Here is a 26,407-nt window from a genome sequence, read left to right as displayed (position 1 = left end):
CCAGCACCATCTGTTGAAGAGACTGTCATTTCCCCATTGTATGTCCATGGCTCCTTTGTCAAATATTAATTGACCATATATGTTTGGGTTAATTTCTGGAGTCTCTAATCTGTTCCACTGGTCTGTGGCTCTGTTCTTGTGCCATTACCAAATTGTCTTGATTACTATGGCTTTGTAGTAGAGCTTGAAGTTGGGGAGTGAGATCCCCCCTACTTTATTCTTCTTTCTCAGGATTGCTTTGGCTATTCGGGGTCTTTGGTGTTTCCATATGAATTTTTGAATTATTTGTTCCAGTCCATTGAAGAATGTTGCTGTTAATTTGGTAGGGATTGCATCAAATCTGTATATTGCTTTGGGCAGGATGGCCATTTTGACAATATTGATTCTTCCTATCCACGAGCATGGGATGAGTTTCCATTTGTTAGTGTCCCCTTTAATTTCTCTTAAGAGTGATTTGTAGTTTTCAGAGTATAGGTCATTCACTTCTTTGGTTAGATTTATTCCTAGGTATTTTATTCTTTTTGATGCAATTGTAAATGGAATTGTTTTCCTGAGTTCTCTTTCTATTGGTTCATTGTTAGTGTATAGGAAAGCTACCGATTTCTGTGTGCTAATTTTGTATCCTGCAACTTTGCTGTATTCTGATATCAGTTCTAGTAGTTTTGGAGTGGAGTCTTTGGGGTTTTTTATGTACAATATCATGTCATCTGCAAATAGTGACAGTTTAACTTCTTTACCAATCTGGATTCCTTGTATTTCTTTGTTTTGTCTGATTGCCTTGGCTAGGACCTCCAGTGCTATGTTAAATAACAGTGGGGAGAGTGGGCATCCCTGTCTCGTTCCCGATCTCAGAGGAAGTGCTTTCAGCTTCTTGCTGTTCAGTATAATGTTGGCTGTGGGTTTATGATATATGGCCTTTATTATGTTGAGGTACTTGCCCTCTATTCCCATTTTGCTGAGAGTTTTTATCATGAATGGATGTTGAATTTTGTCAAGTGCTTTCTCAGCATCTATGGAGATGATCATGTGGTTTTTGTCTTTCTTTTTGTTGATGTGGTGGATGATGTTGATGGATTTTCGAATGTTGTACCATCCTTGCATCCCTGGGATGAATCCCACTTGGTCATGGTGTATGATCCTTTTGATATACTTTTGAATTCAGTTTGCTAATATTTTATTAAGTATTTTTGCATCTACATTCATCAGGGATATTGGTCTGTAATTTTCTTTTGTGGTGGTGTCTTTGCCTGGTTTTGGTATTAGGGTAATGTTGGCTTCGTAGAATGAGTTTGGGAGTATTCCCTCCTCTTCTATTTTTTGGAACACTTTAAGGAGAATGGGTATTATGTCTTCTCTGTGTGTCTGATAAAATTCCGAGGTAAATCCGTCTGGCCCGGGTGCTTTGTTCTTACATAGTTTTTTCATTACCGTTTCAATTTCTTTGCTCGTAATTGGTTTGTTTAACTTTTGTGTTTCTTCCTTCGTCAGTCTTGGCAGGTTGTATTTTTCTAGGAAGTTGTCCATTTCTTCTATGCTTTCCAGCTTGTTGGCATATAGGTTTTCATAGTAGTCTTGAATAATTCTTTGTATTTCTGTGGAGTCTGTCATGATTTTTCCATTCTCATTTCTGATTCTGTTGATTTGTGTTGACTCTCTTTTTCTCTTAATAAGTTTGGCTAGAGGCTTATCTATTTTATTTTCTCAAAGAACCAGCTCTTGGTTTCATTGATTTTTGCTATTGTTTTACTCTTCTCAATTTATTTATTTCTTCTCTGATCTTTATTATGTCTCTCCTTCTGCTGACTCTAGGCCTCATTTGTTCTTCTTTTTCCAATTTTCATAATTGTGATGTTAGACTATTCATTTGGGATTGTTTTTCCTTCTTCAAGTGTGCCTGGATTGCTATATACTTTCCTCTTAAGACTGCTTTCGCTGCATCCCACAGAAGTTGGGGCTTTGTGTTGTTGTTGTCATTTGTTTCTATATATTCCTTGATCTCTATTTTGATTTGTTCATTTATCCATTGATTATTTAGAAGCATGTTGTTAAGCCTCCATGTGTTTGTGAGCCTTTTTGTTTTCTTTGTAGAATTTATTTCTTGTTTCATACCTTTGTGGTCTGAAAAATTGGTTGGTAGAATTTCAATATGTTGGATTTTGCTGAGGCTCTTTTTGTGAGCTAGTATGTGGTCTATTCTGGAGAATGTTCCATGTGCACTTGAGAAGAATGCATAGCCTGTTGCTTTTGGATGTAGAGTTCTATAGATGTGTATTAGGTCCATCTGTTCTAGTGTGTTGTTCAGTGCTTCTGTGTCCTTACTTATTTTCTGCCCAGTGGATGTATCTTTTGGGGTGAGTGGTGTGTTGAAGTCTCCTAAAATGAATGTATTGCAGTCTATTTCCCCCTTTAGTTCTGTTAGTATTTGTTTCACATATGCTGGTGCTCCTGTGTTGGGTGCATATATATTTAGAATGGTTATATCCTCTTGTTGGACTGAGCCCTTTATCATTATGTAGTGTCCTTCTTTATCTCTTGTTACTTTCTTTATTTTGAAGTCTATTTTGTCTGATATTAGTACTGCAACCCCTGCTTTCTTCTCGCTGTTGTTTGCCTGAAATATGTTTTTCCATCCCTTGACTTTTAGTCTGTAGGGTTTGAGGTGAGTTTCTTGTAAGCAGCATATAGATGGGTCTTGCTTTTTTATCCATTCTATTACTCTGTGTCTTTTGATTGGTGCATTCAGTCCATTTACATTTAGGGTGACTATTGAAAGATATGTACTCATTGCCATTGCAGGTTTTAAATTCATGGTTACCAAAGGTTCAAGGTTAGCCTCTTTAGTATCTTACCGCCTAACTTAGCTCACTTATTGAGCTGTTATATACACTGTCTGGAGATTCTTTTCTTCTCTCCCTTCTTATTCCTCCTCCTCCATTCTTCATGGGTGTTGGGTGTTTTGTTCTGTGCTCTTTTTAGGAGTGCTCCCATCTAGAGCAGTCCCTGTAGGATGCCCTGTAGAGGTGGTTTGTGGGAAGCAAATTCCCTCAGCTTTTGCTCGTCTTGGAATTGTTTAATCCCGCCATCATATTTACATGATAGTCGTGCTGGATACAGTATCCTTGGTTCAAGGCCCTTCTGTTTCATTGCATTAAATATATCATGCCATTCTCTTCTGGCCTGTAGGGTTTTTGTTGAGAAGTCTGATGTTAGCCTGATGGGTTTTCCTTTATAGGTGACCTTTTTCTCTCTAGCTGCCTTTAAAACTGTTTCCTTGTCCTTGATCTTTGCCATTTTAATTATTATGTGTCTTGGTGTTGTCCTCCTTGGATCCTTTCTGTTGGGGGGTTCTGTGTATTTCCGTGGTCTGTTCAATTATTTCCTCCCCCAGTTTGGGGAAGTTTTCAGCAATTATTTCTTCCAAGATACTTTCCATCCCTTTTCCTCTCCTTCTTCTGGTACCCCTATAATGTGGATATTGTTTCTTTTGGATTGGTCACACAGTTCTCTTAATATTGTTTCATTCCTGGAGATCCTTTTATCTCTTTCTATGTCAGCTTCTATGCGTTCCTGTTCTCTGGTTTCAATTCCATCAATGGCCTCTTGCATCTTATCCATTCTGCTTATAAATACTTCCAGAGTTTGTTTCATTTCTGTGATCTCCTTTCTGGCATCTGTGATCTCACTCCGGACTTCATCCCATTTCTTTCGCGTATTTCTCTGCATCTCTGTCAGCATGTTTATGATTTTTATTTTGAATTCTTTGTCAGGAAGACTGGTTAGGTCTGTCTCCTTCTCTGGTGTCTCTGTGATCTTGGTTTGCCTGTAATTTTGTCTTTTCATGGTGATAGTTTGCAGAGCTGGAACGAGTGACGGCTGGAACTTCCCTTTTTGTTGGTTTGTGGCCTTCCTCTCCTGGGAGAGTAGCGACCTCTAGTGGGTTGTGCTGGGCAGCTGCGTGCAGACAGGGCTTCTGCTTCCTGCCCAGCTGCTATGGAGTTCATCTCCGCTGTTACACTGGGCGTGGCCTGGCTCAGGCTGCTGCTCCAAAGTGGTGGAGTTGCATTGGAGGGGAGCAGCTGGGAGGCTATTCATCTCTGTAAGGGGCCTCCGTGCTCCCTGCTGCCCAGAGGTTTAGAGTGTCCAGAGATCCCTGGATTCCCTACCTCTGGACTAAGAGTCCCACCCTGTCCCTTTAAGACGTCCAAAAAGCACTTGCCAAAACAAAACGAGAACAACAAAAAATGGCTGCTCAATTTTCTTTTGTTCTCCGGCGCTGGCCTCCGATACCCGCTCACCAGTCTTGCTGCCGTGTTTCCCTAGTATTGGGGTCCCTGTCCCTTTAAGACTTCCAAAAAGCACTCACCACAACAAAACAACAACAACAAAAATGGCTGTTTGCTTTTCTTTTGTTCTCCGGCGCTGGCCTCCGTTACCCGCTCGCCGGTCTTGCTGCCGTGTTTCCCTAGTATTGGGGTCTCTGTCCCTTTAAGGCTCCCAAAAAGCAGTCGCCAAAACAAAAGAACAAAAAAAAAGAAAGAAAGAAAAAGATGGCCGCTCGCTTTCCTTTTGTGCTCCGGCGCTGGCCTCCGGTACCCGCTCACCAGTCCTGCCCTGTTTCCCTAGTATCCAGGGCCCCCTCGCATGCACTGTGTCTGCGCCCTGGTCTGGATGGCTGGGGCTGGGTGTTCAGCAGTCCTGGGCTCCCTCCCGCTCCCTGCTGACTCCTCTCCTCCCGCCGGGAGCTGGGGGGAGGGGAGCTCGGGTCCCACCGTGCCGGGGTTGTATCTTACCCCCTTCGCGAGGCGCTGGGTTCTCGCAGGTGTGGATGTGGTCTGGATGTTGTCCTGTGTCCTCTGGTCTCTCTTTTAGGAAGAGTTGTCTTTGTTATATTTTCATAGATATATGTGGTTTTGGAAGGAGATTTCCACTGCTCTACTCACGCCGCCATCCTGGCTCCACCCCCCTGTTCTTTTTATTTATATAGCAAATACTTATAATGTGCCACTTATGTACAATCAAATGCAGAGCCAGATACGCTTCTAAGAACTTAATAAACACTGTCACAGTACCTTAACTACCCCAGGACCACATATTGCTGTCTTTACCATCTCGTGGGGGAGCATTTGAGAGGTTGAGGAGCTTGCCCCAGGCCACACACTAGCAAATGAGAGAGCCAGGTTTTAATCCCAGGCCGTCTGGCCCCATGCCAGACATGGCAGACATTGCATGTAAAAACTGAGAAGACAGTTGAGTACTAAGCTGATGTTATTTTCTCCCAGGCAGGCAGGGGTGTGAGTATGGATTATCTCAATCTAATTGAGATTGAAATCATTCAAAGTGGGGCTTCAGTTCCTTCCAATTCCAGTCTATTTCTGGTATATCTTTACTTCTGAGGTGTTTGTACCAGCTGAAAGGCCAGGGGATTCTTATCAGGGTAACCTGTCCTTGGACTCTCCAGAGTGCAGTTTTCATCTCCCTGGTTGCACAAATTTTTTGAAAATTCTGCTGAATGTAGCAGCCTCTGGGCTGCCTCTTCTCGGATTAGCAAATACCCTCAGGAAAAGAGTGGCCCCAAATGTGGAACTCCCCCCTGTGAATTCCTTTGTTTTCCTAGATCTTAACCTCATATTTTTCTCACTCCTTGCTACTTCTCAGATGCTCTCCAACTGATTTTTTGGTGGGGTAGTTTGTCCAAATTGCCTAAACAACCCTTAATAGAACCAGAACCCATCCCTGTGTAACCATATTCTAGGTGACGAACCAGACAAGCCCCTGCCAGCACAGGCAGCCTGTGGGGCAGATGGACACGGAAACAGACCCGGCGCAGAATAGCCAAGAACAGTAAGGCCCCTGAGCACATGGGTGCTCAGGTAGGTAAAGAGGTTTATCCGTAGTCACACATCTGGTAAGGGGGGATACAGGACTGATCACTCTCAGTTGAATCCCGGGCATATTATATTTTACCAATATTCTCTGAGCCTCAGTTTTCTCCTCTCTTTCCTGGGGAAACCATGGACTACTACATTGGGATACCACAGATGTTAATGATATGGGCCAGACATATGGCAGAGAGTCCTTGCCCTCATGTTGCCTCTAAACCTGGGTCTGATTTGAACGGAGATGAACAGATTCTAATGAGAAGGTTCAAGATGATCAGTACTTTTGGGTCTTTCTCAAAAGCACTGCAAACAGCAGCTGAAATGGGAGAGCTTGGAAGCAAAATTGAGTAGCTCTCTCTGATCCTATTTCCCCGGAACCTGGAAACAATGTCCTGTGGCAAATAGAGATGGACCCAATATAGAGCCAGAGACAGAGGGCATGGCGTCCTCTTACGTAGGCCTGACTCCTACTGGCCTGCGAGAAGAGCCCTGTGCGTCTGACTCATGGCACCCTGTGAGCCGAGTGGGTGTTCTAGGCTGAGAGGGACTTTCATCCTGTGTGACAGGGTGCACCTTCCCAGCGGACTGTCCTCGTCCCCTGCAGACCTTCAGCTCCGTGAGTGTAGGGCTGACCTTGCCCCGCGCCGGGCATCATGCCTTGTTCGTCCATCTCTGCTCCTGCACGGGCGGCTTGGCTAACGGAACTTTGTGCCGCTGTTCAGAAGTGATCTTTCACTTTAGCTTAATTTTCCTAATCAGAATGCCAAGAGAGACTAATTAAAATTTGCCACATGACGAGGAATGGGTGGGCCGTGGGAAGGAAAGGATCTGGTTACTGGCAGAGATGCATAAATGTCTCTAATTACATTAAGTGGTATAAGCAGGTGATTATCAAAATATTTCCTAGCGAACGTCTTTTCTTCCGAAACATGAAAATGGGAAGTAGAGCAAAATGATTTGGTTTGTGTGATCAACACCTGCATATTTAATTTGCAAGTAAGTAGTACTGTTTAACCTTCTTAGCAGAGTAATTAGTACTACCAAACCGAAAAGCGTTAGTCATCCTGTCTTTGCTTTTGAGTCAAGAAGCGATGGCGTGTAAGAAGCACAGGCTTCTTTTATCCCTACATTCTGTGGCAGCGTGGCCACCACTGCAGTGTGCTGGGCCTGGTGTGTGAATGCAGGAGGGACGCTGAGGTCTACCGGGATGTTATATTCCTGTAAATCACCTAGTAACTCTGGAATTTAAATATTTGTTTCTCCTTGGGAGCCGATCTTATTTTACCGGAAGAGTGTTGAACATTGATTATCAGGCATGACTTGGGGCGCGTCTTGAGACCCGAATTCATTATTCCTCCCTCCCCTCTCCGCTTTCCGTTCTCTCTCCACATGCCGACATTCAATACTTATTGAACACCAATCTCATTTTGGGAATGTGGCAGGCTGGTCGTCGGAGGGACCTGGTGGTTTTTTTTTAATCGTAGCCTTGTCAGTTACTTTTAATCTTTCCATCTTGACTTATATCAGGCTTAGGAGCTCCCTGGAAGAAAATGTCGCTCAGAATGTCAGCATTTAGTATGCATGGAAATCTGTGATAGTCTCTCCACTAAAAATAGCTTCTTTCTCTAGCAAATAGTTTATCCCATTTGTAATTCTTGCATGAGCTTTTAGCTGGGATTCTAAATATACCATTAGATGACTTGATTGCCACCTCATTTCCAAGGCCCATCAGAGCCATAGTTTTGCTCTCTTTTGCTGATTTACTTCTGACAAAGAGCATTTCTTTAGTTTACTTGGTTATCTTTTACATTGTTTATTCATAAGCTGCCTCTTGCAGAGAGGATCTGAGGAAGGGATATTTCCTTTGATTTTTGTCAGGCTCCTTGACTCTTGTCATAATGGAGGGGGCTCAGCCCCAGGTGCATTGGCACAGGAGGAAGGAGGAGGAGGGCGTGGCTGGTCCCAGAAGCTTCTAAAGGCACAGAGTGCCCACACTGACAGGGCCTTGCTCTGGCCCCGACCACTGCCCGCGCATCTCTCCCGTGATCTCAGATAATTCTCACAGCAACTCACAAGGAAGCTGGTGCTCAGAATAGTTTGTTGATTCTGCCCCAGGTCACAAAAGTGCTAATGGATTTGGGCCCAGGCCTTTGTGCTTTCAGATCCACTGCTCTGTTGACATAATAGCTTTTTTTAAAAAAAGACTGAAATCAGATATTTTCAAAGAAGCAAAGACAAAAGATAAAAAGTCCGGGCTTGTGTTTATTTCCCGTTACTAGAAGGAAACTTGTCACCATCTTTTGATGCAACCTCGATCATCTTCTGAACCGTCTCAGAATTATGTTTTGTACGAAGCAGGTTCAACAGGTATTTGTTACAGTGAGGGTTTTAAGTACGCGTATTGAGTGGTTTTTATGTGCCAACCGTATGATACGTTTCTTACAACTACCATCCTTTTTATTCTACATGCTGCAGAGATAGGATTTTGTTCCTCATCCCTAAAACCCTGAAGCCCAGGGAAGTTGAACAACTTGTCCAAGTTTCTTTTGTTCATTCGTTATTTTATGGGTTGTCTATTCATGAATGCAATAACTGACAAAAATGGATTATTCCAACAGATGCTTGCTGAGGGCCTGTCCTGTGCCAGGCACTGTGGTAGGTCCTGGCTGGAGCTCACACAAGCAGAATACAAACAAATCCATCCATGAAGACGTATCTGCACCCTGGGGCAAGGGCTGCAGGAGCCCCGGCCCCAGTAAGTAGTAGGCAGGCTCGCATTAGCCCTGGGGACCCTGGGAGGTCCCTCAAAGGGAGGTTCAGTGAACTGGCACTCCATTGGGGGAGCCCATGAAGGGACACAGGTGTTGGGGGATCTGGAAAAGGGCATGCCAGGGCGACAGGAGCATGTGGAGGTGGACTAAAGGGTCAGGCCAGGCCGGCAGGAAGTGTGACTAGGACAGCACCACCTCCGCTGTTTACACGAAGACCCTGATTTGCTTCATGTCACACAGGCTTTTGGAAGCCACCTTATTTTTACTTTTGTTTTTATTTTTTTTTAGCGTTGCTGTGTTCTGTCTTCCCCATCTAGATAGTAAGTTCACAGGGGTGGAGTCTTTCAGTCCTGTTTACTGGTTTCTCCCCAGTGCCTCCAACAATGTGTGGCACACAGTAGGTGCTTGTGAGGTTGATGTGACACTACTGTGATGTGCTGGATGGAGTTGCCGGCAGGAAAATTCAAGGCTCTTTGGGTAATGTGATAGCGAAGATCATGGGAAGGTTCAATGTTACTCAAAGTGGAAGATAGCATGGCGTGTTCCCAGATGTGACCTGGCCTCACAGGTGCCCAGAGTCCCTGAGGACACCCAGCCGCCGCTGGGACACCCCTGTAGAGTCACATTCCACTGGGCGCCACAGGCTCTTTGCCGTCTGCTCAGAGCCATTTCCACTGCCTCCCGTCCGTCCTGTCGGGCCAGTTTCTCGGGAGGACCCCCAGGACCTCGATCTGTCTGGCTTCCATCTTGCCGGCTCCATCTGTATCTGTGGGATCCAGGATGAATGAGAGAGAATCGTGCTGATGGGCTGGGAGGGCAGGGGTTTCAGGGAAAAACCGTGAGGGACGGTGTATGTTCCAGGCTGAGTGGTGGGGAGATTGTGGTACTGTTGCTCAAGATGAGGAAAGAGGGGAGGAGTGGGCTTTGAGGAAAAGATCGGGACTTGTTTGTGGACTCAGAGGCTTAAAGATGCTTTTGATACCCCGATGGAGATGTCCGAGGGCCGTCGGGGCCACAGGTCTGATCTGAGATGAAGTCGGACTGGGGGTGGTCAGTGAGAGGAACCCGTGGAGAGAGGACAGATCGGGAAGGGCAGCCAGGATGAGCCTGAGGGGGTCCCAACACTTAGAGGTCAGAGAAGCAGGAGGAAACTAGGAGACCGAGGTCAGGAAAGCCCAGGGCAGAGGGGGCCTGGAAGAGCAAGATGGCCAACCATGAGTCCAGAGAGGACTGAGAAGCAGCTTGCTTTTTGCTAGCAAAATGTCACTGATGACAAGAGCAGGTTTGGGCAAGGGTTGGGGCAGAAAGCAGGAACAGGGTGTGCAGAACGGTGACTATAAATAGACCACTCTTTTCAGGGCTCTTTGCTGTGAAGGGGAGTGGAGGTACGGAGCAGTAGCTTCAGGGGCCCCGAGAGGATGTTTGCAGTGACCCCAGAGTATCTGAGCCCTCTGGTGGGGGTGATCTGGTACAGGGAAGGAATGAGCAATGGTGCAGGAGGAACCAGGGACTAGTGCAGAAGAGAGGGCACTAGGGAGGCAGGGTGAGAGCCAGGCCCCTGCGGAAGCACCTTGGGAAGGAAGGCCCAGACCACATGTAGGGGCGTGAGGTGTGTGCATGGAGGTGTGAACACACTCCTGTCTGACACTTCTTGATGGAGTACAAAGTGAGGACATGGGGCGGTAGAGGGTAAAACCATAGACCAGTAAGGAATTGTCCCGCCAGGGTGCGGAAATGGCTCATTAGTGAGACCCAAAAGAATTGCCGGGCAGGAGGGTGCTCGTTTGAGGCCAGAGTGCCCAGCCTGCCCGGATGAGGGACCCCCTCCCGCTCTGCTCTGCGTGGAGGTTCAGAGACGGCTGAAGATCAGATGGTGGCCGAGGACAAGACTGCATAGTTTGAGTCCCAGCACTGCCACTTACTGTTGGGTGACTCTAACTGCCTTATCTATAAAAGGGACAGCCGTGGCCACCTCATGGGGTGCTAGGGCAGTAGCTGGCCCCATGCCCTGCATGACAAGGGCTTTTCTTGGTGAGCAGGAGAGAGACAGGGAGGGGTAGGCTGTGTGACAAAGGGCCACAAGCTGGGTGGCTCCAGACAATCTATTCTTGTATAGTTCTGGAGGCCAGACGTCCAAAGCCAGTGTCACTGGGCTAAAGTGGAAGTGTCAGCGGGGCTGAATCCCCTCGGATACTTAGGGGAGAGCCCTTGCTGACCTTCCTGCCTCTGGGGCTGCCTGCCCACAGCCCTTGGCTGGCGGCCGCATCAGCCTGGCCCCCACGGGGCTCCTCCTCTGTTTGTGTCCAATCTCCCTCTGCCTATGTTTTAGGAAGACGCTCGTGATTGGATTTAGGACCCACCAGATAATCCAGGAATAACTTTCCTCTGTCCTTCACGTCATTACATCTGCAGAGGCCTTTTTTGTTACAAGGCTGCAGTTTACAGATTCCAGGGATCAGGACCTGATCTCTTTGGGTGGCTGCTTTTCCATTAAACGACCAGAAAATCTGAAGAGGCTGGGGAGGACAGGTGGAGACTTGAGGGGAGACTTCGGGGTGCAGGGTTCAATGAAGTGGGCCATAGAATTGTTTCTGGAATGTTCCTGAGGGTTCTTTTCAGACAGGAGCCCTTGGAAATGGCCAGCTCTCCATTAGTAAGTGGTTGGTTGGGGCTCACACCCGAGCCTTCTTTCGCCAGGGTGGGGGCCCTCGGGTGCTTCCTCGCTGTCTGCAGACCGTCTGACGGGGATTCATCTCAGCCTGGGCAAGAGGAAGCTCAGGAAGGGGCCTTTTCCACAGGCGCTGCTCTTTCCGGGGCCCGGGTGCTGTCCTCTTCCCTGGGTGTGAACGGATCACGTCCCACTGTGGTTCTGTGCACGTGGCAGGGCTCAGGAAATACTGTGGCATTGAATAAATTTGCTTCATGACCTGTGGCCCAATATCCCACTGAGCTTCTCGTCGGGTGGTGGTGGCCTTCAGAGGCCAATAAATAATGCCCCTCTCTTTTCTTCCCAAGTTCCAAACTACTTTAAAGGTACTTTCCCCCCACCCCTCCCCGCGCTCTTGCGTTTTTTCTTCCTGTATTGATTGAGCACCTAGTATATGCCAGGCTCTGTCCAGCATTGTAGGGATACAAACAAGAGTCACGTGCTCCCTACTTTGGGCCCCCACCCACCGGGGCCTCACCATGCTAAGTGTGTGTCCGTTTCCACGTTACACCCCAAGCCCTCGGGTGAAACCGGTCCGGTGGCACTAGGAGAGCACCAGGAGGTGTCCTGTGAAAGAATGAGGGGCTGGAATTTGCACTGCGCCTTGAAGGGTCTTTGGGACATCTCCAGGAAGTGAGTGGGGGGTTTCTCAGCAGAGGGAACCTGTGTGTGTGGGCCTGCGGGTGTGAGAGGGCCTGCTGTGCCCACAGGTGCAGAGGGTCTTCAGGAGGGTGTTGGGGAAGGGCCCTTCGTCTCTTAAGGAGGGCACCCAGACCCCGAATACCCCTCCAGCCCTGGCCCACGGGTTATTCAGATAACCCATGTCCAGGCTCTTCCTGTATTTACAGAAGGATGGATGACAGAGTTCCCCTAACGCACCAAGCGACTCGCGGAGCGTCCTTGCTGCACAGGCCAGTCGGGGTGGAAAGCAGCCCCGTCCTCACACTGCCCCGTGGTGGGGCTCCTGTGAGGCACTGGGTTCCCGGCAGTGCCCGCCGAACCAGAGCTGGATTCCATGGGGGCCATAATGGGGACCGCTGCAGAGCAGAGCGGTGGCACCGCCCACCTGGTTTCCCTGGTAACCTCTCTGTCATCTTCCCAGCAAAGCGAAGCTTTCCTCGAGGGCCCCTGTGTGCAACAAATACATTCTTCTTTCAGTGAGTGTTTGCAGAGCTCCTGCTGAGCGGCTGGCGCCGAGCTAGTGAGGTGCTGGAGAGGAAGTGAGAGAAAAGGCAGGGTCCCCAAGGTGCCCACCATCAACACGGAGAAACAGCTCGCCCGCGAATGAGGCCAGCCCAGTAAGACACGCACGCTGGCTTCCCTGTCACCGCCCTTACTGAACCCCACCTCCACTATGTGCCAGTGATCTGCATGGGGTTTGCTGAGACTTTGTGACTCAGCATCCCACCTTCTCCAAGCCACCCCTCTAGACCACGACGTGCATGCATCCTCTTAGGGGATTCTTAGAGACAAGAGGAAACATCTCGACTGTTGGGAGTACCTGAGGAGTTCTGTTCAGAGCTCCCATCCACCCTACCCTAGCCTTGGGTTCTGAACCAATTGGGAAGTAACACATGCAACAAACATGTTTCCAGCCTAGCTCCCAAAATCACACATCACCTTTATTATTTAAAAAAGTGAGGGTGGAGGATGCAGCTTTTATCTGCAGGCGTAACAAGCTCCACAGTGAGATACTGCAGGTGGCTCATGCTCCTGGTCAGCAGGGCCCAGGCTGCCCCTGCAGAGTCCCACCCACCCACCCAGTGTCAGTGTTACTCTCAGAGCTCCCCTACCTGGAGGGGCCATAGGAGAGGGAGAGAAGCCCACAGCCCTTTCCCAGCACTGCCCACTTAGGCTAGGCACTTTCATCCAGGGGATACTTCCACAAACCAGAAGTCACTGCATGCTGGCATGGGGAGAGTCAACTTTTCTGAGGACGGTGGTGCTGCTAGCAGACTTTTGGGGTCCTGCCCTGGGCCACGACCTTGACCTTCATTGTACATGGTAGGTCTGGCACCAGCCATGGAGCAGAGCCAAACGAGAGGTTGTCAAAAGCAACCCAGAAACTCACGCTGACCTGACCAGGGGACACGCAGAGTCCCTGACTCTAATAATGTCCATGATTCCATTTTCTTCCTCTTTATTCAGTTAATTTTTTGAATAATAAATAATGAACATGGCAAAGAATTAGAACATTATAGAAGGCCATGCCCTGAAAATCATATTGACTTGTCATCCCTGAAGTCAGTCCATTACCCATGTCATGTATCCTTGGGAGACTGTGGCTATGTGCATATTTGCACATAAACTCCTTTTTTGAAATGCAAAACAGCATACTTTACACACTTTTTTGTTCCCTTTTCTCCCACTTTTGCAACAATCTTGGAGATTATTCGATATCCATATCTATAGAACAACCTGTTTGTTTAAGAGGCCGCATAATGTTCCAATAACAGTAGTGATTACTGAGTTTTTTGAGAATTTAGTATGAATGAGACACAGCTCTGATGTTTTATGTACATTAACTGATTTACTGCTCAGAGCAGCCTCTGAGCTAAGTGTTATTTATGGATGAGGAATTAAAAGCACAGAAAGTTGAAGTCATTTGCCCCAAATCACAAGGCTGGTAAGATGATGTGAGCCCAGGGGGTCTTAACCACTGTGCTCCCAAGCCCCCAGTGATGGGAGTCTTAGCCACTCCCCACTGAAGGCTGTGCAGTTGATCCTGACTGTCTGCCCTCTGAGGCAGGACTGAAGTGCACATCCAGGCACATCTTTATGCACGTGTGCAAGGTTATCTGTAGCATGAGTCCTTCGAAGTGGAATTGTTGCATTATTGTGTATACATGTGTTTTTAATAGGTGTTGTCAGGTTGCCTACCGTAGAGGCCAGACCAGTTGACCATCCCAGCACAGGAAAGTCCCTCTAACATACTCTCTAGTCATAGGGGCTGGCCTTTGTACCCTTGGGCAGAAGCCATGGCACGTCCCTGCAGCTTCCACCTGCACTTCTCTCATAGTGCATGAGGCTGGACATTTTTCCGAAGGTTAAACAGGGACTTGTGTTTCCTTGTCTGGTGATCAGAGGAGGTGGCCTGGACTTAGCGCTGGACTGCTTGAGTTACAATGCTCATCCCCAACTCTTGGCTCTGCCACTTAGTCATTTGAGGACCGTGAGTACAATCTGTCACCCCCCTGTGCCTCAGTGTCCTCATCTGAACACAGGGATGGTGACAGCCCCATGGGAGGTGAGGGTAAATGAGCTCAGGGCTGAGAACAGGGGATGCCCAGCTCCCAGGAAGCGATTCACCTGTGTCTAGCCCTGCCGGCTCTTGGCTCTCTTCTGCACATTGAACCCCATGATTTCTTTCTGTGGCTCAGCTTTGTAGATTTTTCAGAACAGGACGGCAGTAACTTGGTGACTCCCAGCTTTTTATTCATCGCTCTGCTTGGGCGTGACATCCACAGGGGTAGCAAGGCTGGAAATGCAACTGTGGGCCTCAAAGGCAGAGTCCTGGCCCCTGCAGCTCGTAGTCTAGTGGGGAGATAGGCATTCATCAGAGGATGACATGGAGACAAATGTGATGCTGGGCCCCAGGCTGGGCACCTCAGTTCCTGGCAACACCAGAAGCCAGGAGAGAGACCCTGGCTGGAGTCTCCTCAGAGCGCTCAAAAGCAACCAGCTGTGCATCAGTTTCTTCACGTGTAAAAAAGGAATTACCACTTACCTTCTAAGATGGTTGTGAGGATCAAATGTTTAATATTTGTAAAGTGACCAATACAAACCGATACACTGGAGCACTGTTATTAATCCTCTCAATGACCTTCATTTGATGCAGATGATAATATTCCATTAACCAGGCAGGCAACTAGGCTCAGAGACACCAGATAAATCACGAGTCTCCCAGTTGTGAAGGAGTGAGGCCGAGACTGGCAGCTAAGTTGGTGTGACACACAAGTTCGTTACGCAGTGAGACATAATGAAATACCTGCCACCTCCCGGGAACAGGTCATCAGTGTGCGCTTCAGAGGGGAGCTGGGAAGAAGGTTCCTCAAGGAGTCGGGTGGGGAGAGGAGTGGGCAGCGGGGGGGAAGCTGCAGGAGAGGGAAGCCCCAGCATCTCTGCACCCACACACCCTTCAGGGAGCAGCTCCAGACACGCAGAGGAGGCCCAGTCCGACCTGTAAACAGATCTTTAAGAGGAGGAATGTCCCACAGGAGGGATGCAGACTGCTGAGCGCTTGTATCTTCCGGTCTGTCTGAGTTTGTGCCAAACCAAAAACATATGGTTTCTCATATCTTTCACTGATGTTTTACTCACATGCACTATTTTTACTCCAATCTAACCTCCCATTAGAATTTTGACACTGAAGATAATCAGATATTTCCCTCCCCTAAATTGGCATTGTCCAGGCCCTCAAATGGATGATATACAAACATGATTTATGGCCCCTACATGGAATCTTGCTGCAGTATTATCTGTCCCTGGAAATTGGCTCCTATGAGGAAAATGTAAGTTTCACCAATGCTGAACTGTTCTTGTACATCTGTTATGCTTACACCAGCTGACTTGACGACAACCAATTAATGTCATAAAAAATGGCCATGGCCATTTCGTTTTCCTTCTGAGTCAATTATCCTCTATGTTAACGAGTCGTCTTTCACATTCAGGAGAACATGTACTGCCTGTGTATGAAATTCTGTCCTGATTTTGTTCTGACACCTTGTCTGCCATTTTCTGAGAACTTGTTGATTTTTATATGAAATAAATGGGGAAAGAAGACTAATGTTAGTCTTGCTCTCTTTACCATCAGTAGCCAGTCAAACTATCATCAGTTCTGGGATAATTGAAGGTGTGCAGTTTCTTTTAGAAGATATTTTCATGGGTAAGCCTGGTAATACATTGTAGTGGCTTACGTTTATTAAGGGCTTCCTGTGTGCTAGACATTGTTATAAACTCCTGGGTGAAGTCACTGCTTTACAGGAGGGGTATCGTGTGTACGGTGCAGACAGACTGGCCTGAGCAAATACATTCATTAAAGTCTAGTGACAAGGTGACATTTCTGTGACCTCAGAAACATGAATGTTCCCTGAGAAAGCAGTGTTTGAATCCTGCCAACCTTGTCAACGTGTCAAAGTAGTCAAGAAGTTTAAGAATCCCAGCCCAGCAGATGCAACCCAAATGTCTTTGTCTCATGGAACCATTAGGGCCTGTCTTGGGGGGTGGGGAAATCTATGTACTTCATTGTTGTCTGAATGATTTCAAATGCCATGGTGGGTGGTAGGCATTGACTTCTTTAGCAGACCCAAGCCTGTATGTAGACAATGAATTCTTAATATTTATTTTCCTCTCCTGTGGCCATTTGGGAAATTAATAGATGAGAGTTAGCTTCATTAATTGCATGGTATTTTAATTGGCTTCAAGGGACATTTTTCTTTCTTTGTGGCTTTGGAATACCCTAGCCATTTTTATTGTTGCCCCTTCTGACAGTTTATCCATGGTGATTAACACTAAAACTGTTAAAACACAAAGTGCCTATGAAGTTGTCTTCCAGGTAATTGGAAAGGGTGAGCCGTGGGCACTGGCTCTGTTCTGCAGCCTGTCTCCTAGGAGAGAGAATAGCAAAGAATAAGGAAACTGTAATTATTTAGAACCAACAAAATGCCAGGCTCTATGCCATGCATTTTATATCACTTACTTCTTTGAACCTCTGAGGGCAGTTCCCATTATGCTGCTCAGAAACTGTCGTGCCAATGGGCTTCAGCCCCCGGCAAGTTCACTAAGGATTCTATGAGACCTAAGAAATGACAGTAGAACATTCTTGGGGTGAAAGAGTTTATACCCAACTTTATTTCCACGGTGGCAGGTCAGTCACTAGAATCCTGTCCACTCAGAGCGAGTCTGCACGCAGCAAGCCGGTCTCTGCCTCTGGGCCCCTCCACCCCTGCAGCCGTCTCAGTCTCTGTCCTCGACGCTGCCACCACTCCCGCCTCTGCTCTCCTGTGGCGGTGCCAGCAGCCATGCCACAGTGTCTCTCAGAGCACTGGGCGGAGCTTTTTATGTATAGAGTGAATAACAACGCATTGCCCACACGTGTGTAGTGAGCTAGCTGACCAGGGCCAGATGAGAATCCTGGCCACAGGAACCTTCACTTTATCCACAGAAACAAAATCCTTCCCCCAGGCCCCTTAGCTAGTATGTAGTTTGGCAGCAAAGATCTACAGAGATGTCCTCTTGTGCATTTTAATCCCTGTGTATGTGGTAAAGCGCTTGCAGTTTACCCAACCAATGGCTGCAGCAGTTTCTGATAAGTTAATGAATGAGTGAATGAATCAGTGATGGATGGAGTGGGTAGGTAGGGTGTATGAGCTTCATATTCAGCTGTAACAAATCACTGTAAATATATTATAGTTCTGGAGGTCAGGGTCCAAAGTGGGACTTTAGGAAAAATCAAGATGCCAGCACTAGGGGGGGACCCACTTCCTTCCTTGTGCAGCTTCTAGAGGCCCCTTGCCTTCCCTGGCTCAGGGCCCCTCCTCCATCCCCAAAGCCAGTGACGCTGTAATGCCAGCCCCTTGATTCCCGTCCCTCTTCTGTTCCCTTCTCCACTTTCAATGATCCTTGATACTAATGTCTCTGCCATAAGGTCAGCTGATCAGCAACCTTAATTCCACCTTATTTCTCCTTTGCTGTGTAACATACATGTTCACAAGTTCTGGGGATTAACTAGGATTTGGACATTTGGCGGGTGGGGCATTGTCTTCCCTACCACAAAGAGCTTCATTGAAGGTGTGAAATTACTTTGTCTTAGCGGAGAAGTACTTTCTTTTCCTGACTGTGGAATATCACTTGTTTCACCAGATGTTTAACCTGTCCGCTGTGCCGAGAGGCTCTCTTGTTCTTCTCTCTGTTTATGTGTTTCCAGAGAAAATGGAGGGACAAAATGAATGAGTTATTTAAAACTAGACTCAATGGGCTGTGTTTAAAGGACACAGGAGCCATTTTGGTCTAAGATGGTAAAATTTGAGCATCTAAATGGATAATGACTACATGTGACTGCAGCCCACCAAATATAAATTGAAATCTGTGATTTCAGGGTGATGTGCATAGGGAGGGGGTCTTCCTAGGCCTCACAAGACTCCCGTCGGCCGCTCTGGAGCCCACGTGTACAAAAGGCTAGAGGGCGGAAACATTCGGCTTGCTGAGGACATCAGGTGTTCAGTGGGTGACCTTGCTGCAGGTCGCACTGCAGCCCACATGCTCTCTGGCGGGTATTTTCTCCCCAGGAGACACAGCCCAGGTATAGGGAGATGTGATCCTCACACCTCAGGCAGGTGTGGGAGCCTTCCTGGCCTAAGAGCATCGCACCCCACAGGGGCCTGTATCCTGTGTGACAAGGGACATGTCCAGTTCTGAGAGCCACCCCAGGAAGTTCGAAGTTTGGCTTCCCCGTTAGAAGTTATGGTTCATTGACAGTCCTGCTGCCTGGGTGTAACCGGCCATGTTGCCTGGTAGCGTATGTGATGTTTCTTCTCTTACGAGGTTCCCTGGCAGAAGTGAGCCAAAGCTCAGGTTCTCAGGAATCTTGGGAAGGGTTCTATTAACCTTTTGCCCTCATACTAAAACAAAAGAAAACAGTAAATACCAGCAACTAAACAAACAGATCTAAACTCATTTGTCACCATTGGAAGGTGCGGTGACACAAACTCTTTAATTTGCAAGGAACGAAACATCTGTTTTGTCTGTGAACTTTGTGTCAGAGTAACTGGATCATTGTGGACAGACAGTTCTTCTTTTTGAAGAATCCCAGCTTTAAATTCGTTCACCATGTAAGAACTTGTTCGTTAGGCTTCAGAAGATTGGAGACTGACGAGAATTAGGCTTGAGATGGATTAATGATTGCGCATTGAGCGTTGACCCCCCTATACTGAATTTTATTGTTGTTAACAACCATTTGATCAATAAATATGAGAGATGCCCTCTCAAAAAAAAAAAAAAAGAATCCCAGCTTTAAAAATGCAGAAGTGATAGAAGTAGGAAAGGTACATCTTTCAACCCAGTTACACATGATGCTGAAGCCATCGGGTGAAAAGTCGACAGGAAGTTGTATAGAGCAGGGGTCACCTTGACCAACAGAACCTACTGCCCCCTCAGCATCCTGCGCCTGTGATACCACACCTATAGAGTGATCCGGTAGGAAGCGCATGGCACCGCATTCGGGGTAGTTCGGAGAACTGGTTCAGTCTGCCGCTAATCAAGTCCTAAGACCTAACTAGTAGTTTACAGGAAATACATGGGATGGAGGAACAGTGAGACCACGTGGAAGCAAGCAGCCCAATCCAGAATGTGGGACACTGCAGGATGAGTAACCTGGTTTTCCCAACAAATCAATGACAGAAAAGAACAATGGGGAGGGTGGAATGTTACAGAAGAACATGCACTAGCCAACATTGTGGGATTTTGTTTAAATCTTGAATTAAACCTTCAATGGTAAAAATGATTTGGGACCCTTTGAGATAGTTTGAATAATGACTGGTATTCATTATCGGAAATACTGTTCATATTTTAAATGTGATATGGTAATATGATACTTAATGTGATGGTGGCATCAAGACTAGGTAAATACATGTCTACGCATATAGATATACACATGCTCATGCATGTGTCTGTATACGTCCTTGACAGTTAGAGAGGCTCACTAGGGAATTTACAGCTAAAATGAAAAATCTGGGATTTGCTTTACGATGCCCAGGCGAAAGTTGAAGGGAGTAACTGAAACAAGCGTGGTAAATGTTGACAGTTTTTGAAGTTGAGTCATGGTCACATGAGTCATACTATTCTCTCTACTTTTAAATGCTTGAAAATTTCCGTAATAGTTTGCTTAAGACTTACATTTTTACAAACTGATGGCATTTTCTCATAAAATAGTTTGAAAATTGTAGAGGGAGGGGTGAAATAAGGATCCTACTGCATTTGTGGGGGAACTTTTCTGGAAAGTGGTGTGGTAGGACATTCTAGGAGGCCTCAAAGTGTCGCTAACATTTCCTGTGGTGACCCTGTGTGAATCCTACTGAGGAAATCATTGCGAATTTCAAAAACTCTTTGCAAAGATGTTTGCTTCAGGGTTATTTTAGATTTCGAATTTTGCAAGTAACCTAAATGTGCAGCACTAGGACAGTGGTTTACTGAATCATGGCATATGTCATCATGAAGTATTTTGCAGCCATTATACAGGAAACTGTCATGATTTTTAAACACCACTGGAAGATGCCTGTGACAATGTTCGTTGAGAAACAAAAGGACAGAATCGCACTTGTGTCTATGTAAATGGTGGACATCTATAAAAAAAGAGCACATAGAGGAAAAAACTGGGAGCAAATAGAACAAAATGCCTTTGTTGGTTCCGCAGGAATGTCGGACCTACAATGAATGGGTGTTTTTCTATTTATCGTTGTTTTCCATATTTTCTATAATGAACACAAGTTACTTTTTCCTGTGCACCTTTTTCACAGCTTTATAAGAGGTGTGGTTAACATACCATAAAACTCACCCACTTCCGAGGACAGTCTGGTATGTCACTGCCAACATACAGTACCATCCCAATCATGTTTTGAACCTGGGATCCTGTGAAAGATCTTCTTGAGTAGACCTTATTTTTTTGAGCAGTTTTACATTTACAGAAAATGGCTAAGATGATACAGAGAGTTCCCACATGCCCTGTACCCGATTTCCCCTATCACTACTAACTTTACATTACTTTGGAAATTTGTTACGATTCATGAATCAATATTGATAGTTACTAGAAGCCCACGCTTGATTCGCATTTCCCTACTTTTTATCTAATGTCCTTTTTCTGTCCTAGCACATTGTGTTTAGTTGTCATGTTCATACATTTTTAATAAGAAAAAAAGTAAAATACATTTTATTTAAAAATTCTCCAAATATATTAACTATTCACTTTTCCTTTGCTTTCCTCGTTGTTGACCTATTGTTGACAAAGACTGTGTCTTCTATTAGTTATATCCCTTACAGTAGCCAGCATGGTCCCCTGTGAATTTAGTAAATAAGAATCTGTGAAGTTAGTTGCTGGCCATCAAAAACTGGCTGGAGGAAAGGAAGAGAATGAGAGAAAAGGGGAAAGAAAAAGAAAAGGATAATTTAAAGCCTGAGAGCTTTGAGAGACCTGTGGTTTATGTAATGGATCCTCTTGACCTCTGTGTCTCCCAGGCTGGAGGTGGCGACCCTGAGCCGTGCAGACTCAGACCTGGAGGCCTGTCGGACCCAGATCAGCAAAGACGTCATTGCCCTTCTGCTGAGGAATCTGACCAGCTGTGGCCACCTCTCCCCCGAGGCAGAGCGGAGGATGGGCGCTGCCTTCAAAAAGCAGTTCCTGTTGCTGGAGAAGGAGATACGGGAGGAATACGATCGGAAGATGGTGGCACTGACGGCCGAATGCGACCTAGAAGCCAGGAAGAAGACAGAAAACCAGTACCAGCGGGAGATGGCGGCAGTGGAGGAAGCGGAAGAGTTCCTGAAGCGCGTTGGTGAGAGGGTGAGGCAGCTCTGAAAGCGAGGCTTTGTGTTGCCTCTCTCCTTTCTCTCCAAGATTTGCCCTTTATCCATCCACCCACCCACCCACCCACCCACCCATCCCTTCATCCCTTTATCCACTCACCCACCCACCCATCCCTTCATCCACCCACCAACCCACCCACCCATCCCTTCATCCCTTTATCCACTCACCCACCGACCCATCCCTTCATCCATCCACCCACCCATCCCTTCATCCATCCACCCACCCATCTCTTCATCAACCCACCCACCCATCCATCTACTCACCCACCCACCCACCCATCCACCCACCCATCCATCCACCCATCCATCCACCCATCCATCCATCCATCCATCCATCCATCCCTCCTCAACACCTGTCCACCATCTACACATCCATCTATCCATCCATCCAGAATTCATTTGGAAAGCATTTATTGATCATTTATTGTTTCCCAGGCACTGGACTGGGCACTGAAGGTACCAAGGAATATGAGACATGGTTCTTGCATTCAAGAAGTTCATAGTCTAGTGAAGGATCCTAACATATAAAAAAAGTGACCTCTTTCGACTATAATAGAGCCATGTTCACAGTGTTGTGGAAGGTCAGGGGGAGAGTAGAATGGCTTCATTCACAGAGCACACACCTGCAGAACACATGGCTCGGATGGCTGTGACATCCACACGCACGTCTGTCCATCTGGACTGCACTGTGCTAGATCACAGTTCTCTCCAGTGCAAGCTCTGGAGACAGTCAAGCCTGGATGCACATTCTGGCAGGTTCCAGCTCTGCTCCTCAGGGCTTAACTGGCCTCTGTAGGTCTGTGAAGCAGGGCTCAGCCTGGGAGACGTACTGCCAGGGGCCAGCTGCCCGGTGCGGCTGCAGCAGGCTCTCGGTGCATACAGTGCCCCACTCCGGGTTCTGACCCCTCCGCCTTCCCAGGGCTGGCCTGTGTGGGTCTGAGATAACTCTCATTTTTCTTGAAGTTGTGTCAGTTGCTGTCTTGGAAGGAATCATGTCAGAGATTTTTCTGAGCATAACCATATCAAGCTGATTCCATCTTCCTCCGTGGAGGAGATGACTTGCCCAGTCCACATGAGCCCACATACGCTATTTGGAGAATCTGTCATCCTAGGGAAGTCCAATATCTACTGAGGAACAGGCTTCTGAATGCTCACTTTCCATTCCCCCGACTTCCATTCCACCATCCACAGAATTCCCTGCAAGTGAGTAAATAGCTCCTAGGATGATGGCTGTGGCTCCTAGGCAGTCACCTGTGGTCAGACCTCGGGCTGGGCAGTAAGAATGGAGGCGAGATTCACACTCTCACCCCCACCTGCTTCCTTGCAGCTGGGGCCCCCCCTTGCCTTGACATGCATGTCAATTTAGGGTGTGGCTTATTTTCTGTTTGGTTCCTTTGTGAATTACCTGTGGCTGCTGTAACAAATTGCCGCAGACCTGGAGACTTAAAACAACAGGTATGTATTCTTTCACGATGTGGAGGCCGGAAGTCCAAAATTAAGGTGTTGGGCGGGCCTGTTCCCTCTGCTCCAGGGGAGGGTCCTTTCCCGCCTCCTCCAGCTCCGGGTGGCTCCAGACGTTCCTGGGCTTGTGGCCACTTTGCTCCAATCTTGACTTCCGTCTTCCTGTGATCATCTCTCCCGTGGCTCTGTCATTTCCTCTTCTGGTCCTTATAAGGACACTTGTCTTTGAAGTTAGGGATCACCCAAATAATCTGGGATGATCTCATAAGATATTAACTTAATTACACCTACACATATCCTCTTCCAAATAAGGGCGCATGCCCAGGTTCTGGGATTAGGCTATAGTGATATCATGTGAAGACACTGTTCAGGCACAGTTCCACTAGCCCACCCCATTGTCTCATCTCTGTCCATGATTGTGCTCATAACACTGTAGCTTTTTGTGCCGGTAGGTACTTTTAAAACGAATTCTTGGTGGAATAACATGTCCACCGAAGAAGAGTGCGTTGAACTCACTGTTCAGTGATCCAGCCCCTAAATAATCTCATGGTCTCTGTCTTTCTCTTCTTCCCTAATTGAGTTATAATTTTTGTTCCTGTAAAAATAATACACATTCAATTGAGGGAGACTTGGAAAGTACTAGAAAGCAGGGGTCAGCAAACTAGACCCATCAGCCCACCCCTGCCTGGCCTGTTTTTGTGTAGCCCGTGGTTTGAGAAGTGTTTCTATTTTTAAAGTATTGTACAGAACAAAAATAAAGCGAAAAAAGAAAGTAGAAGAATATGTGGCAGAGGCCTTCTGTGGCCTACAAAGCCTAAAATATTTATCTGGTCTTTATGGAGAAGTTTGCTGATTCAGCTCCAAAGCATACAAAGAAAAACCTCGGGGGAAACGTGGAAGCCATCCCGCCAAAGGCAGCCGAGCACCCATCCAGCCTATTTACAGAGTCCCCACTGTGCACCCGACTCTGGAGGGGCTGTGATGCTCAGGTGGCCCCGCTGTTGTCCTTGGGTTTCAGCATACATTTTAGTCTTTTGCTTTATGCATTTTTTTTTTAAACAAAGTTAGGGTTATGCAGTTCATAGATAGTATGTCTTGTTTGTTTTCACTTAGCATCGCAGTATACACACTTTCTGATTGTATTAAACGCTCCTACGCTTATTTAGCGTTTACCACATGCCAGGCACTGTTCTGAGCTCATCACACGGACCTTCTCATCAAACGTTCACACCAACTCAGTGAGGTGGAAGCTGATAGGATCCCCCTTTTACAGGTAAGAAAACAGATGCAAAGGTCACCTGTCTGATAACACATAGGTGGGGCCAAGACACATGCCCAAGCAGGGCCCCTCAACCGCTGTGCCTCTGCCTCCCCGGTGCAGTGGGCATTATGTCCCCCTCCTGCTGGGTGCCGGGTTAACCCATCCTGGTGGGCTTCCACCGGTTCGTGCTTTTGCTCCCCACAGACTGCCTGGGGCATGTGCTTTTTCAGTGTATCCTCATTATTTACATTGGTTTGGGGACATGGAGCAGGGGTGACAGGACAGGGGTCCTGCTGCGCCCCTGTGCCTGCCCTCACCCCCGTGCCTGCTGGCGTGCAGTGGGGACATCACCATGGCTCTGGATCCCATAGGTGGTCCTGTTCAGAGACAAGTCGAAGTATGTGAGCTGATCCGCTTCCAAAAACAGCATCGGAATTGTAAAAGTTAATAGAGGTATTTCCCTTCCAAGCTGTGCCGGCCACCCCGTTTTACAAAACCGCCAATGGCTTTATATTTAGCTACACATTTATTGGGGTCATCTTTAAGTAAAATGCATGGAAATATTTTGGACACGTTATTCCACCAAGAATTCGTTTTAAAAAAAGCAAAATGGGCAGTATCACTATTTTTTGGAGCAGAGTTTAGGAAGTCCAGTAATTAGAGATGAAAGCTATTCACATTTAAATGCCTATGTAATCCTTTACAGTTTTCAAAGCATTTCTCCCTTGAAAGGCCCTGGGAGAGTGGTGATGGCTCTAGTTCTGATGGCAGGTGGCTTGGGTTTAGACCCTCACTCTGTTCTTCCAGAGGTACATTGATCAGTCTCCCCAGGCCTCAGTTCCCCCTTCCTTAAATTTGGGATAATAATAATGCCCGTATTCCAGGGCTGTTAATACTTGTGTAGCACTTAGACCAGTGCCTGGCAGTGCCGGCCCTGCGCTAGAGTTTACGATGAGTTGTCACTCAGTGTAGTCCTCAAAGAAGCCTGTGACACGGAACAGCCAGAGAAAGTGAAGTGTTTCCACTTTGAGTTGGGGAAGCCGAGGCCCAGGGGAAGCAGTGTGCCCCACTTTCTGCAGGCAGCTGCCAGCAGGTGGTTCGGGGTGCACCCTCTGTGTGGGAACTCTCTTCTAGACCCAGGTGCTTCCCAGCTACCCAATGAAGAGCAGCTAGGAGCGCATCCAGCCCCGAGCCACCCGAGGCTTCCTGATACCTTTGTGAGGGTCTTAAAGGCAAAGATTCCTTCAGAGCCAGAACTCTTACTCTTCAGCTTAACAATCAGAGGTTGTGACCATCTCTGATCCATTTATTTCTATAAAACCATTTTTACAATTTGCTGGTCTTGTTAAACTGAGTACAGGTTCTAGAATTCAGTACAGCCATGATTTCACATTTTCGATGTCGCAGAGTCAGTGTTATGAATTGCTGTTGCTCCGGAGCAGCCTGGCACAGCCTATGGTTCTCAAACCATAACTGAAGTCCCCTTCTGGTCTACCCCCGACCCCTCTGCAGGACAAGTTGCTGTTTTAGGAACACTTGAAGTCACAGCATAAACTTGTCTTGTTTTCCTGAAATGTCCATTTTAGTGGAAAGTTCAATAGGGACTTGGGAGTCATTGACCATTACTTTAATATACCTTTTAAGTTGCACATTTGTTGTCACGATTTAAAATACAACATTTCATATAAAAATCCAGACTTTCAGGTTCTCTAAAAAGTGGGAAAATGTGGCCGCACTGGGTCCACATAACTGC

General features: G+C 47.0%; 1 protein-coding gene across 6 annotated transcripts in view; it reads left to right on the top strand.

The window, feature by feature from the left end:
- Nucleotides 1-26,407, top strand: part of EVC2 (EvC ciliary complex subunit 2) — a 135,242-nt gene that overhangs the window by 58,524 nt on the left and 50,311 nt on the right. For all 6 annotated transcript variants that reach the window (XM_036991113.2, XM_036991115.2, XM_036991104.2 and 3 more), the window contains one exon: nt 21,585-21,909. In XM_036991113.2, coding sequence (XP_036847008.2) covers nt 21,585-21,909 — 325 coding nt within the window. The remainder of the gene's footprint in view (nt 1-21,584; nt 21,910-26,407) is intronic.

The sequence above is a fragment of the Manis javanica genome, chromosome 5, assembly GCF_040802235.1.
Source record: "Manis javanica isolate MJ-LG chromosome 5, MJ_LKY, whole genome shotgun sequence".
NCBI classification, from domain to species: domain Eukaryota; kingdom Metazoa; phylum Chordata; class Mammalia; order Pholidota; family Manidae; genus Manis; species Manis javanica.
Note: the sequence above shows the minus strand (reverse complement) of the source record. Positions and strands in the feature narration are given on the sequence as shown.